The 15,123-nt window shown below is 37.6% G+C and overlaps 1 protein-coding gene across 7 annotated transcripts in view; it reads left to right on the top strand.

The window, feature by feature from the left end:
• The window catches only part of znf618 (zinc finger protein 618), an 84,712-nt gene that overhangs the window by 40,708 nt on the left and 28,881 nt on the right, over positions 1-15,123 (top strand). For 6 of the 7 annotated variants that reach the window (XM_061927274.1, XM_061927268.1, XM_061927272.1 and 3 more), the window contains 5 exons: positions 4,840-5,177; positions 6,383-6,460; positions 6,541-6,582; positions 12,761-12,850; positions 12,984-13,064. In XM_061927274.1, coding sequence (XP_061783258.1) covers positions 4,868-5,177; positions 6,383-6,460; positions 6,541-6,582; positions 12,761-12,850; positions 12,984-13,064 — 601 coding nt within the window. In that variant the 5' untranslated portion in view covers positions 4,840-4,867. The remainder of the gene's footprint in view (positions 1-4,839; positions 5,178-6,382; positions 6,461-6,540; positions 6,583-12,760; positions 12,851-12,983; positions 13,065-15,123) is intronic. The other variant, XM_061927271.1, reaches the window with a different exon arrangement.

Here is a 15,123-nt window from a genome sequence, read left to right on the forward strand (position 1 = left end):
GTACTTTTTGGGCACATTCAACAATATTGTGATAATAATGATAACGTCATATAAAATGTTTCTATCATTACATCCCTACCAAGATAGATTGATAGCTGTGAAGACCCATTAAATACAGTCGTGTCTACAACAGATAGTAAACCCGAGTGGACTTGCAACGAGAAACACTCTAAAATCTTAAAAAATTAAAATGGAAGAACGTAAACATTTAAACACTTCGGTAACAATAATATGCCCAAACAGTATTTAATGTTTGTTCTGCCAAGGAAATTATCTTGTTTTTATTTATTTGAAAAACAACAATTGGTTAAAAGATTCCAATATTTATATAAGTAATTTTTAATTTTTTTTTAGCACATTCAGCAATACCGTGATAATAATGGTAACCGAGATAATTTTGGTCACAATAAGTATGATGTAAAATTTTCATATCATCACATCCATTTGAGTGACGCACAAAGGCCATCCCTAGGTACATTTTAAGCAATTGAACTCTTAATTTGGTAAGTCATGTTCAAGCTTGTCTCTTCAAAGTATTGTCTAAGGTATTTGCGTGACTCTTTCATACTCTTCCTAATATCTTCCCTTTATTCAGATTGAATTTTATTCCGAATTGTATTTAGAAACCCCCCTAATATTCCCCAAAAATAATAAGGCCCATAATTATGTACTATTATTACAAGACCTATTTTCCACTCCTTCCATGATATCAGTCATCCAGGTTTCTCCCAGTTTTGCTTGGTTGCATTCTGAGCACATTCTCCTTGCAGTACCTTTTATAGTTGTGTGCTGAAGTATCAAGCTATGTAAATTTGTGATCGTTCTGAGAATTTCCTGAGAAGGTCCTGTAAGAACAAGTCAAGTCAACCTTTTCATTATGGCTATCTGCTATTTTTGTCAGTGTTTTTGTAGACTGACTCATTCTATTAAGGATATGACCAAAGTCTGAATGTTCTGAACTCATGCTTGTGTTGTTTTGCATAGAAAAATTCTGCCCCAAGGAGTTGTACCTTTTTAATAGAGGTCTTAATGGTTGTATCTCAGCATTTTGTAGCTGATGTGATGGCGTCTTTCTTTTGAGAGCAAATTAGTTGGGACTGAATCAACAGTCCCCGCGACCCCAAAAGGGACAAGCGGTAGAAAAGGGATGGATGGATCAACAGTGCCTCGGCTGGTTGGAGCCAAGTAGTGCACTCTTTTGCCTTGATTAGATGTCACATGTCCCCAGAAACAAGTTGACGTGGACAGTTTATATTTGCAACTAATATAACTCATGTTACTCTGCCAGCACATAGGTTTATTTTTGGAAATATTAGTTTTAAACACACAAAGATATGGGTCCTTGATAATGACGAGAGCACTTTGTGTCAACATGTTTGAATATGGCTGCTACAGATTCCCGTCCCCCCCTTTTAAATGTTATAATCCATCGTATTTTCACACAATAAACCAGGCATTCGAATCTTGTCTGCATTTTTTTTGTTTTAATAGTTTAGCACTAGTTTGAGCCAAATTTGGAAATAATGACTCTGCAGTCATGGACAAAATTGTTAATTTAATTAGCTGTCAATCCGTGATTTGGGACATAACTTTTCTGTTTTTTGTAATTGTAAGTTGTTTCGCCTTTTGTTAATGTGTTTTCAGAAATTGTGAATTGTTTTGTATTTTGTTATTTTGGTTTGTGAATTTCTTAATTGGTTTCGCTTTTGTTAATTTAACATTTAATTTAGGGCTGCACAATAATTGACTTTGAGGTTTAATTAGTGCAATGACATAACTGCATGAGGCACTGGCATTTGATTGACAGACATGTTCGCCAATCAGAATTGTTGAGCCTCTGGTTTGTTCGTCTTTTGCTTTAAACGGGTAAAAAGAAAGACATTTCATTCTGTGCACCGCTCTCAGCACCTTAACGCGTTTATTTAACAATAGAATTAAGTGAACGCAGTGAGCCCTCTTTTCAGTCATTCACTTTTTTGTCCCAGGGGGCAGAGAGCGTGGCGCCAGCTTTACACAAAAGCAAGCACAGACAGCCACCCAACTCTCAACTTGCTAGTAAGAAGTGCTGTAAAGCAACACACATTAGGGCAGGGAAATCGGATTAGAAAGCCAAATGTCCCGTTTTGGTAATAATTTAGCTTCAGATCGAATGGGCAATATGAGCCCATCAACACGAACAAACGAGCAAGAATGCTGTGATCACGTGATGGCAATAAACAAAAAGACAAAGTCCTACCGACTGGGAAAAATGCACTTTAAGATGTTCAGTATTTATTTAAGTTAAATTTTTGCTTACATAAATTATTCCATTTCATTTTTTGTTTTTTTTATTTAGGATGAAAATTATTTATCTTCCAGTACAATGGTAAATAATTCTACAGTAATGAGAAATAATCCAATCCAATCCACTTTAGCACATTTAAACAACAAAAATGTTTCCAAAGTGCTGTACAAAAATATTAGAAACAAGATTCAAACAAAATCAATAAATATAAAAACAATATAAAAATACATATGATACAAATGATTTTAAAGGGTAAAACCAATTAAAACAATAAATAGAAATACAAATGTAAAAACACAGAGGACCACACAACTCACGTAGTATTAAAAGCCAGAGAATAAAAGTGGGTTTTAAGACGAGACTTAAGACACCCCACTGTGGGAGCAGTTCGAACATGGAGGGGCAGAGTGTTCCAGAGCTTAGGGCCGACCACAGAGAAGGCCCCGTCTTCCCTGGTTTTAAGTCTTGTCTTGGGCACCACGAGCTGGAGCTGGATCTCGGACCTTAGAGCGCACGCAGGAGTGTACATTTGGATGAGGTCTGATATATAATGAGGTGCCAGTCCATGCAAAGCTTTAAAACCAAACAGCAACATTTTTAAATCAATTCTAAAATGAACAGGGAGCCAGTGCAAAGTCCCAAGAATTGGGGTTAAATGCTCGCGTTTCCAGGCCCCTGTTAAAAGTCGTGCTGCCGCGGTCTGGACTAACTACAACCGGGAGACCGGGAGAGAGCTTTTTGGCTAATGCCAGCATAAAGTGCATTGCAGTAGTCCAGGCGACTTGAAATAAAAGCATGCACGGCTTGTTCAAAAAGGTTCAAAGATAGAAACGGTTTTACCTTTTCTAAAAGATCAAGATGATAAAAACATGATTTTGAAACGCTATTGACTTGTTTGTCAAGTTTAAAATCACTGTCTATAGTGACGCCAAGGCTGGTGACTTTGGGACACACATCATTTTTGCAATGGTCCCAAGTCAATGAGTGCCGGACCAAAAACTAAAATTTCCGTTTTTCCCTCATTCATTATTAAAACATTCTTGAGAAGGGTTGTCAGGGGGCCGTGGCCTTTTGAAATCGGCATATGAATTTGGCAGTCGTCTGCATAAAAATGATAAGACACTCCATGCCTTTTAAAAATCTCTCCAAGAGGGAGGAGATAAAGAGCAAACAGGATGGGGCCCAGAATAGATCCCTGGGGGACACCACAGTAAAGCAGAGCAGAAGAGGAGGTGGCGTCCCCATGTGTATATCCTTTTAAATGGTTACTTGCAATACTATTTTGTATTGTAAACAATTATTTTTTATGGTTATTTCTTCAGTTTAATGCTGTAAATAAACACTGTGGTTCTGTCTGCATAAAACCAAATATTTTTAAAAGTAAGTTATTGCATATTGTTCTGTGTAGCACATTGAAACAGGAATAGGTTGATTGACAGTCTAAAAGAAACATGTCTTCCTTTACTTGTTACTTTCTCAGTTTTATGCACTATGTCTAAAATATAAAAATCGCCAATATAATCACAATCACAATTAGGTTTTTTTCTCAAAATCATGCAGTCCTAAGTGGTTTGTGCAATTGTAAGTTGTATCTTTTGTTAATTTGGTTTGTGTAACTGTAATTTTTTTTTCTTTCGTTAATTTGGTTTGTGTAATTTTGATTTTTTTTATTGTTGATTTGGTTTCTGTAATTGTAAGTTGTTTTGTCTTCTATTAATTTGGTTAGTGTAATGTTTGAGTTACTTTGTCTTTTGTTAGTTTGTTAAAACCTAATCAGTTCAGCGTCAACAAACAGGTTAGTGTAATGTTTTAGTTATTTTGTCTTTTGTTAGTTTGTTAAAACCCAATCAGTTCAGCGTCAACAAACAGCAAAAGGTATTCCTGTCAAGGGCTTCATTAAGTGACTATTTAACGTTGGAAAATGCTTCTTCCTGTGTGTTGAATAAACTTTAGGCATTGTAAGTTATATAGCAAGTGTACAAGACTAACATAACATCAGGAGCTTAGAGAATAACACTACTTTGGGATATAATTGTGTGCATTTCAGTTAATAACACAGCATAAAATATATTGTTAAAATTAATGTATAGGCATGGATGGCAGTTCATGACAGTAACACTTGAGTTCATTGCCCACTTGAGTAACATTTTTCTCTGGGTGATCAATAAATTTAATCTTAGTCTTATATTGACAATACCTTTATTATTTAATTTATTTCTAGCAATAATACTTTTTGTTTATATTTATTATTTTGTACTTGAAATATCTGTTATTTCTATGTTATCAAAATCTCTAAAGAATGTCTGATTTTATACATGTTTTATAATTTTTTTCTTGTGAAATTTGATTATTTATTAGTTTATTACTACTCAGACTATAATCGTACAGTCAAAATCTATAATTGTTGCATCCCTACCTTCAGCGGAGGTAGCAAAAACTTTGGCACTTGCAAAGCAAACTATTTGTGGTGGAACCTAATAGTAAAAAGATTAACAACAACGACATTCATACATTAAATCCTTCTTCTGCTTTTCTGTTACTCATCGCCCATCAAGGAGTCCAGGGTCAGAGGAGGCGGGAGTCATGAGTGCACCAGAGGCACCCAATCCCGACAAGGAGCAAGGGAGTGACGGGAGCAACGGAACACCCTCGACATCCACTGCCATAGACAACAAGGTCGCCAGTTCGCCTCCGGTCACGATAAAGAAGGAGCCCGAGACAGTGGAGACGAGCAATGGCAGCATCGGAGACGCTCTCAACCCGGCAGAGATCTGCGTCGTCATCGGGGGGAGCGACCCTAAAGCCAGCGGAGGCGGATCTCGTAGAGCTCAGTCGGAGGGTATGTTTGCCCTTGGTACACCTCCTCCAACGAAGAGCACAGATTCGTGCATAGGTGTGTTAAATATGTACTATACACACTAACTTTACCAGCTTTAACCTTTCCTCGCTCATACTAACAAATTAAAAGTAGCAGTGTTGCCCGCAGGACTGTAATCTATCTGTGGTGTTGGGTTGCCCGGGGGGGCGCTAGATGACGCCATCGTTTAATTTGCATTGAGGATGTAATGATATGAATATAATGATATATATGTTGAATGTGCTCAAAAAGTACTTGTATGCACACTGAAATCGTTTACCTAAGTTTAAAAAAAAGAATTAATAAAAGAAATAGACACACATAACTTTCTTCTATTTATTGTGGCTACCCAAAAGCCATTTTATTTTCATTTGAGTGTTTGAATATGCTTGTCCTCTACTGTTTTAATTTGTTACTAATTTCTGAATTATGACTGTTGTCATTATTCCTTTGGATATAAATCGATCTTTCTAAGAAAGCACAGCCTGTAGGATCAATGTGTTCCTTTGAATAGTTTAGTTGTTAATACAGTAATGTGTTTGCTCAAGTTTAGATTGGGGCATGTCCTTTCTTAATGGGGAAATAATACATTAATGTCTCTTGTATTTATGTTAGCATAGCTGTGCTAGCGCAAAAAATGAGCAGTGTCTGTGACTTTTATCAAAGTGCAATTATCAATAACAGTTTTACGATAATTCTAATTTTAAAGCACTAATACCGACCGTTTTACCGTGGTTGATCATTATACTTTTTATAATTACATCCTTCATTTGAATAATTGGCAATGGAGCATGTGGATAAAGTATTAAAAGTAAAACAAATATGTTTGGAAATACAAATTAACTTTCCTAATTTCTGCTTCTTTAGATTGGTGGGAGAGGGGGATTAATAAAAGCTAAATTAAACAGCTTTTATTAAATCCACTACCAAAATAGGACTTAACACTTAACAGTCATCAAACCACATTATCATGTTCTCTCTGCGAAACAAACTCCCGGCTAAGCGGCATGGCTGTTGGCATTTATGTCCAGTGTTTTGTACAGTATTTCAATTTGATATTTTGTTTTGTACCTACTGTATACGACAGTAGCATGAGGCCTGGACCACTGGTTTAAATAATCGGATCTCGTACTTCTTCAATGCAAATGTGTCTTTTTACATTTAATTTTGTTGGACTATAAGTTTGGTTCAATTAATTTTCAGTGACATCATGAACTGATTCAACTCCTTCCCCCATGTAGGTTCCTATGTATGTGGAGTCTGTGGGAAGAAGTACAAGTACTACAACTGCTTTCAGACCCATGTCAGGGCACACAGAGGTAGGAGACTACAGTGCTTCAGTGTTGTTTGTGTTTAAACATGCTCTAAGAAAGCTGCTTTTTCCCTCAACCCATTATAGAATCTGAGAGCATGGTTGCAGATCTACAACCAATGCCTAACAGTGAGTATACTTGTACACCTACTTTGCTATTGTTTTTTTTTTTTTATAAACTGAAATAAAGGCTGACGTGAGAAAGTCCATCCTTAGCATAAGGCTAAGACCCACTGTTCCGGGGCCATTTTATTCCACAGGCACCTTCAAATCCTTCCAAGGATTCATGCTGGAGGTTTGATTAGGACTAAAAATACTCCTATGTCGGAGTTCTGGAGTTATTTTTAAATCTTCTTTCATGCACAAAGACTAGGATAACATTAAAAAGCCCAGTCTGTGTTATGCCCACAGATACAATCTGTTGTTGTATGTATAAAATTACAAACATCTGGAACCAAAAGCTTTGTTTGAATAAGTAGGCCAGAGAGGATGCCTGACAAAAATATGATACATTCGATTCTTGAGGGTTGCATTTTTGTCAACTTGATAATATATCAATATAATGTGTGTATTGTGAAAGTGCAATGGTTTTATTGCTTCCTAAATTAAACGGATCTGTTTTTTGGGATGTTTTGTTTGAATAGTGTTATGGTTTTCCCACACTTGCTTGCTGAAATAGCCTATTCATCAAAACCAGCAAGAGGTATCTAAAATCCAGATGGTCAATTTTCATGCCAGCATGTTCACGATTGGTCTATCTTTAACCTTGTTTTTTTTACAGGGCTTGTAAAAAAAAAAAACAGAACAAAATGAAGAAGTGAATGTTTGTGTTCAATGATTTTAATAGCAAGTGTTTTTTATATGGATTAAAGGGAACACAAAACAGTGCTTCCGGAAAGTATTCACAGTGCTTCACTCCTTCTACATTTTGTTGTTACAGCCTCATTTCAAAATTGAATTGATTACTTTTTGACCTCAAATTCTACAGACAATACCCCATCATTACAATGTGAAAAAGTTAACTGTACATACGTATTCGCAGCCTTTGCTCAATACTTTGTCGATGTAGCTTTGGCAGAAATTACAGCCTCAAGTTTTTTTGAAGGTGTGCCACAAGCTTGGCACACCTATCTTTGGGAAGTTTCGCCCATTCCTGGTTAAAGCACCTCTCAAACTCCATCGGTTTGGATGGGAAGCGTTGATTTTATGCAGGATGTCCATGTACATTGCTGAATTAATTTTAGTCTAGTCAGGGAGGTGACCAAAAACCTGATTGGGAACATTCCAGAAGGACAACCATCTCTACAGCAATCCACCAAGCAGGCCTGTATAGTGTAGCATAGTGGCCAGATAGAAGCCATTTCTTAGTAAAAACTTTTCCAAAATGCACCTGGAATACTCTAAGATGATGAGGAACAACATTTTCTGGTCTGACGAAACAAAGATTAAACTATTTAGCGTGGATGTCAGGTGTCATGTTTGAAGGAAACCAGGCACCGCTCATCACCAGGCCAATACCATTCTTAGAGTGAAGCATGGTGGTGGCAGCATCACGCTGTGGGGATGCTTTTCAGCGGCAGGAACTGGGAGACTGGTCAGGATAGAGGCAAAGATGAACGCAGCAATGACATTTTGGATAAAAACCAACGCTTCCCATCCAACCTGATGGAGCTTGAGAGATGCTGCAAAGAGGAATGGACGAAACTGCCCAAAGATAGGTGTGCCGAGCTTGTGGCATCGTATTCAAAAAGACTTGAGGCTGTAATTGCCTCCAAAAGTGCATCAGTGATTTTTTTTAGTGTTTTATTTTTAATAAATTAGCAAAAAAAAACATTGTTATTATGGGGTATTGTCTGTAGAATTTTGAGGACAACAATGAATGTATTCCATTTTGGAACACGGCTGTAACATAACAAAATGTGGAAAGAGTAAAGCGCTGTGAATACTTTCCGGATGCACTGTATAATACGATGCCGCATGTAAGCAGAACCATTTATGTTTTAATCCGATAAGGTTTAATGGGCAGTTGACCTTCAGAACATGATTGAGATTTCCCATGTTGGAATCAATGACATTGCTGCCAAATGTAACATTTTGATGCTTTGCTAGTATAGTTGATGACCCTGCATACACATACACAAATATTGCAATAGCATTTGATAGGATTTTACATCAAAAACAAATTAAAAAAACAAAGGGAAATTTGGCTTAATTCCCCCATAAAGTTTTCAGTTATTTACTTTCTTACTGACACAGTGGGGTACCTTAGTTATCTTACACCACTTTTTCTATCATTTTGTTTTCGACAAAAATGTTTGCCAAAAATTTTCCGTCTAGTTAATGGTGCGGATGACAAATGAGACCATTTGCCTGTGTATTATTCTGCGGAAACTGAAAACTGAAGCACTTTGCCAAACCCAACCCAGGCTTTGGCGACTCAGTTTCTATGCTTTTTTTATCGTTTACTGAGACTTCAAAATAAAGAAAGCTAAACAATAACTACAAATTCAATTAAAAACAAACTTGTAGCATAGTCTTATGTTGTTTCATTACTTCACAATCAAGCTGGCTTAAGGTTAGCATGGCTTCTCCTCTCCTCCCGCCATGTTTTGCTCTGTGTGTCTGTGCCAGTTCCACTTTTTAAAACCATCTGTATTATCATCAATCAATCAATGTTTATTTATATAGCCCTAAATCACAAGTGTCTCAAAGGGCTGCACAAGCCACAACAACCTCCTCGGTTCGGATCCCACATAAGGGCAAGGAAAAACTCACAACCCAGTGGGATGTCAATGAGAATGACTATGAAAGACCTCGGAGAGGACCGCAGATGTGGGTGACCCCCCCCTCTAGGGGAGACCGGATGCAATGGACGTCGAGTGGGTCTAGCATAATATTGTGAAAGTCCAGTCCATAGTGGATCTAACATAACAGTTAGAGTCCAGTCCATAGTGGGGCCAGCAGGAGACCATCCCGAGCGGAGACAGGTAAGCAGCGCAGAGATGTCCCCAACCAATGCACAGGCGAGCGGTCCACCAAGGGCCCGACTCTGGACAGCCAGCGCTTCATCCATGGCCACCGGACCTGTGCCCCCCCTTCCACAAAGGAGAGGGGGGCAGAGCAGAAAAGAAAATAATTGGCAGATCAACTGGTCTAAAAAGGGGGTCTATTTAAAGGCTAGAGTATACAAATGAGTTTTAAGATGAGACTTAAATGCTTCTACTGAGGTAGCATCTCTAACTGTTACCGGGAGGGCATTCCTTAGTACTGGAGCCCGAAATAGAAAACGCTCTATAGGCCGCAGACTTTTTTTGGGCTCTGGTAATCACTAATAAGCCGGAGTTCTTTGAACGCAGATTTCTTGCCGGGACATATGGTACAATACAATCGGCAAGATAGGATGGAACCAGACCGTGTAGTATTTTATACGTAAGTAGTAAAACCTTAAAATCACATCTTAAATGCACAGGAAGCCAGTGCAGGTGAGCCAGTATAGGCGTAATATGATCAAACTTTCTTGTTCTTGTCAAAAGTCTAGCAGCCGCATTTTGTACCAACTGTAATCTTTTAATGCCAGACATAGGGAGACCCGAAAATAATACGTTACAGTAATTGAGATGAGACGTAACGAACGCATGAATAATGATCTCAGCGTCGCTAATGGACAAAATGGAACGAATTTTAGCGATATTACGGAGATGAAAGAAGGCCGTTTTAGTAACACTCTTGATGTGTGACTCAAACGAGAGAGTTGGGTCGAAGATAATACCCAGATTCTTTACCAAGTCGCCTTGTGTAATTGTTTGGTTGTCAATTGTTAAGGTGGTATTATTAAATAGGTGCTACTATGTATTACTTTATTTAACATACTTAGAGGACTGTTTGCAAAATTTGGACAGATGCCTAGAGGGCACCAACTTTCCAATGTATTTTACACAGTATATCCCGCCCTCTTAACGGATTCTCGTACGAAATGACGTACGTAACACATGAACTCGCATTAGCTTTAGGTGTTGTTAGCTAATAATAACAATTTGGATAGCTAGCATTAGCTGTCATTGAATGTGTATTCTATCCTAATAACAACATGACTGCAAACTTTTTGTTGCTTCTTTTGGGTTGCTTTTGTATGTGTGCAAGCGCCCCCTGCGCGTATGTGTTGACGAGACCGGGTAAACATCGTAAACACCAATCATTTTATTTGGGTCGGTAAATTTTTTTATTACATTTGTGTTTGTGAAAAATATAGACAATTGTCAAACAAATGTATTCTGGTAAACCTGGTACTGTACTTGTTATATTTTTTGCTCTGAAAAAAGTTACTGTGATGAAGTAGCAAACAGCACCTTTTAAATAATCAATATTTGGACGTTTTTCCGTCGATTCAGAATCCTACACGTCCCAATCGTGATGCATCTAAAATGTATTATTTACCTCTGTTGTGAAAGATAAACCGATGCGACCGGTTTGTAAAGTGAGCGATCCGGATGCATCGGTAGCAGCCAGCTCAATCCATAAGAATCAGCAGTGAATCTTTTAGATTAATGGCGTGTAGAAACAGGCTGGGTATTGCACAAAACTAGCAGTCAGTTGACCGTTCATCTTTTAAACAATGCAAGTGCCAGTGCTTCCCACAAAATAATTACCTCCAATTTGCGGTTGCTGAACTGCAACACCGCGGAATGTTGCCGAGCTTTGCCGTCCGTCAATACCCACAGGCCTGGCATATCATTCAACTCCAGCTAACCACTCCCTTTCTTCCCCAAATAACTATCCAAGATATGCCTGTAATATGATTACCGGTATTTCATTTTGGACCTCTGGAATCAGCATGTTCTTATCCATTGTGTCAATAGGGTGAAATTACGTCTGAAAACCTTTGACAAGTGGACTTCATTTGTAGATATTCAGAGCAGCTCTGAAGTACCCTGGATTTTATTTTTATTGATTGGACTCAAGGTTAAGACTTTTTTTTATTTATACATTTTATTTGATCATTTTTGTGTCATCCCATCAAACAAAAATATGTTCATTCAGCGAGTCTTTTTTTGCTCCATGCCTAAAAATAAATTTTAATTGACATGTGATTCTGTTGTCATTTTATTTTATGATTAAAGCATTAAAGATGCCTTACAGCATCTTTGGGGATGTATATTTTTTTACAAATTTGAAAATACTCTAAGCATGTGACTTTAATAGAATGTGCTTTTTTTTAATATTTGAAGATGAATGTGCCTTTGAATGTTCTCATTCATCCACATTATTGTTATTCCCAGGGCACTCAACTGATGAGTTGACTGTTCAGTTTGTCTTAAAAAGACGTTTGACCCCTCATCCGAGTAGTTTTCATCACTTCATGCTCATAGACTAAAATTGCTCAGATCTAGTCTGAGCGCTTGGTGCCAAGGTCCTAACTATTTCTCCTCTGGATAAATAGTAAAAGGAGTGTGTGCACAGGAAGGAATGGTTTTGTTCTTTAGTGGTGCAAAAGAAGATTGTGTCCATCAACCTATGTTAACCACAGAATCATTCATTCACTTCATCATCTTATCAAATCATTCTGTTTTTAAAATATATTGGGTTTTTTTCTTACTGTAACCCATGTATCTAGATGCGTAACAAATGGTCCATCACAAAGAGATGTACAAATCTACTTTGCAGATACACTATCCATGTGTTATTCCATGTCACTGTTGGATTGTTGGTGGCAATGCATGCTTTACAACTATTGAATTTGATATTCAGTGTAAGAATACCCAAGTAATGTGGGTTACAGAAAATCAAGAAGTTACTGCTTTGCTGTCAACCATTTGTCACGTAAATTTGCGCCATGGTGGCTCCTCGGCATCAGACCCGAGTAGTGGAAATAAGATTGAAATTGATTTTTACCTTCCACCAGCTCTTTTTGGCACGCTGTTAATGCAACAGATGGCCCGCGGAGAGGATTTCACCGGGCCAAGAGGCGCATTGAATGTTCTGTTGTTAACAGCCACCTGGCTGAACTGTCTTCCCTAATGCAGCCAAATTAGCATCCTTAATTTAATGTCCTTTTAGCCGGCACACCTGACGTGATATTCCTAACAAGTGAATAACATAAACAAAACAAAATCCTATCATTGCAGCAAGATTTTGTTTTTAAAACCCACGCGCCTGTGTCGTTTTTGTATTCTCTATTACTATTATTACCCTTCTTCAAATTACAGTTTGGGTCGTCCACTAAATACTGTCTGCCAGGGCGAGGATGTTATTGTCTGTGTGGCCTTGAATCAACAAATGCTCATTTCTCTCCTATCTGTTCATCTGTAAGGTGGCTTCCGTTACTCCTGTGACATCTGCGGCAAGAAGTATAAATACTACAGCTGCTTCCAGGAACACCGTGACCTGCATGCAGTGGATGGTAAAACTTCTTTCTGCACGCTTTGCATGGCAAATTGCAGGGGCGGGACATCCGGACATAATAGATTTTATAAGCTACATGCTGGCATTTTGCATCAACTTCTAACATGTAGCTCTTTGCCCCGCCTCCTTAGATCCATATGAGCAGGTTGTGCTACCTATCGACGGCCTTAAAGAAGAGGAGCCAATTGAACCCTACCATAAAATTGGACCAAGTAAGACCATTTTATGTTCTTTAGTCTGCAGTTTTCATAGCCTGTAATGTGCATCGATTCGTCGACAAAAATCAATAATAAAATGTATTGTCAGTGACCTCATCGCTTGTGTTTTTCCGGACGGAAACGAACATGTTCGTGTCAGTGTGTCAGGTGACTGCTAAGCAACAGGAAGAGAAAAATGGCTGCGGCCATTGCAAAAACAAAGCAAGTGAAAACTAAACACGTCAAGGACACACATATATTGCTAAGCGAACCTTGCTTTTTATAGCCGTACATCTGTTATGCGGGAGCATTTAAGTTGAGGCTTTTCGGATATCTGGAGAATGCAGTCTACGACTCCTCTGTCATATAGTTGGTAATCGGCTAGCTATTAATAGAGAGTTGAAGTTGTGTGAAAAATAGCTTTAACTATCATTTTGGTTGGTTGAAGTTTTTTTTAGAACATGAATGCAGTTTCAACATGATACATCACGTATTTTCCATTTCTCTTTACAACATGCCCGAAAAGGAGTAGGAAGAAGCAAAGGTTATTTAATTCTTACCCCTTTTCTGCTTCATAACAGTTACTTACAAATCTGTTCACTTAATGTTATCAATATGTAGCACAATCAATCAATGATTTTTATGTATAAAAGTTCTCTTCATAAATAGTTAAGTCAGTTATAATTCCCTTAATGAGATTATTAATCTGATTTTCAATAAGTATCATAATTTGTATTTTTCATTCCTTGTAAACACTTTGAGTTTGAACAACCTCTTAAACTGCATCAAGTTAGTACATTGGTTGACTTCTTCGCCTAATCCATTTAAAAATATAATTGTATACACTGATATGCTAAAGGTCTTAAGTGTTGTATGTGCATACACATGTTTTAAGTTACATTTTTCTTAGGTTATATTTCTCCTCTTTTGTTGAGAAGAATTGTTGTACATTCTTGGATGGCAGGTTATAGTTTGCTTTGTACATAATTATAGCTGTTTACAAATGCACCAAGCATTAGCTAAAGTCTGCCAGCTAAACTTTGTATATATACGTCCTGTGTACATCTTTCAAAACACATCATCAAAAAAATGCTTTTTTTCTTATTTGAGAAGCTAGCTAGATGTTGTGTTGTTTGTTGTTATTGCAGATAAGTGTGACCCACAAAAAAGAAACCATACGAATTTTGTTTAATCTTACAAATGTCCAGCGACCCCAAACTTAAGTCTGTGTGTGATCATTTCCCAAAGTTTTAGTTATCTTGGTCGCTTTTCATAAAAGTAATTTTCTTTCCAAAATTTGCTCCAAATGAGCTGCGCGGCGTCGGAAGGCAAATTTGCATACATCGTGCACAATTGTCAATTACTCGTGCACATTCCTCTTCAGGAATTTAGAGTTAGGAATTTTTACAGTCCCATACTCTCTCAACTTCAGAACTGAGTCAACAATTCTGCTTTTTGATGGAGCATAACGGCGAAGAAACTTTCTACGAAAATTGGCTTGCACTACAATTAATGATTTGTTGGCAAAATAGGCCTTCACGCAAAATGCATTTTCCTTAGTTGACTTCAAAGCCAAGACATTTTAGGGAAAACTATTGTTCCAATTTTTCATTCACAAAATCCACCTTTATTCATTGAAAAAAAGGAATGCCCAAAAAATATAATTAAATAGGTTTTCTTCAATGTTTTGTGGGATCTGGTCTTTTGTTCACATAAAAAATATTATTTGTTTTTATCAGCACTTTGCCTTGTCTTGCTGTAAATGGACAAATGTTTAAAGGGGAACATTATCACAATTTCAGAAGGGTTAAAACCATTAAAAATCAGTTCCCAGTGGCTTATTTTATTTTTTTGAAGTTTTTTTCAAAATTTTACCCATCACGCAATATCCCTAAAAAAAGCTTCAAAGTGCCTGATTTTAACCATCGTTATATACACACCCGTCCATTTTCCTGTGACGTCACATAGTGATGCCAACACAAACAAACATGGCGCATAGAACAGCAAGCTATAGCGACATTAGCTCGGATTTAGACTCGGATTTCAGCGGCTTAAGCGATTCAACAGATTACGC

Source organism: Nerophis lumbriciformis, linkage group LG32, assembly GCF_033978685.3.
Source record: "Nerophis lumbriciformis linkage group LG32, RoL_Nlum_v2.1, whole genome shotgun sequence".
Lineage (NCBI taxonomy): Eukaryota > Metazoa > Chordata > Actinopteri > Syngnathiformes > Syngnathidae > Nerophis > Nerophis lumbriciformis.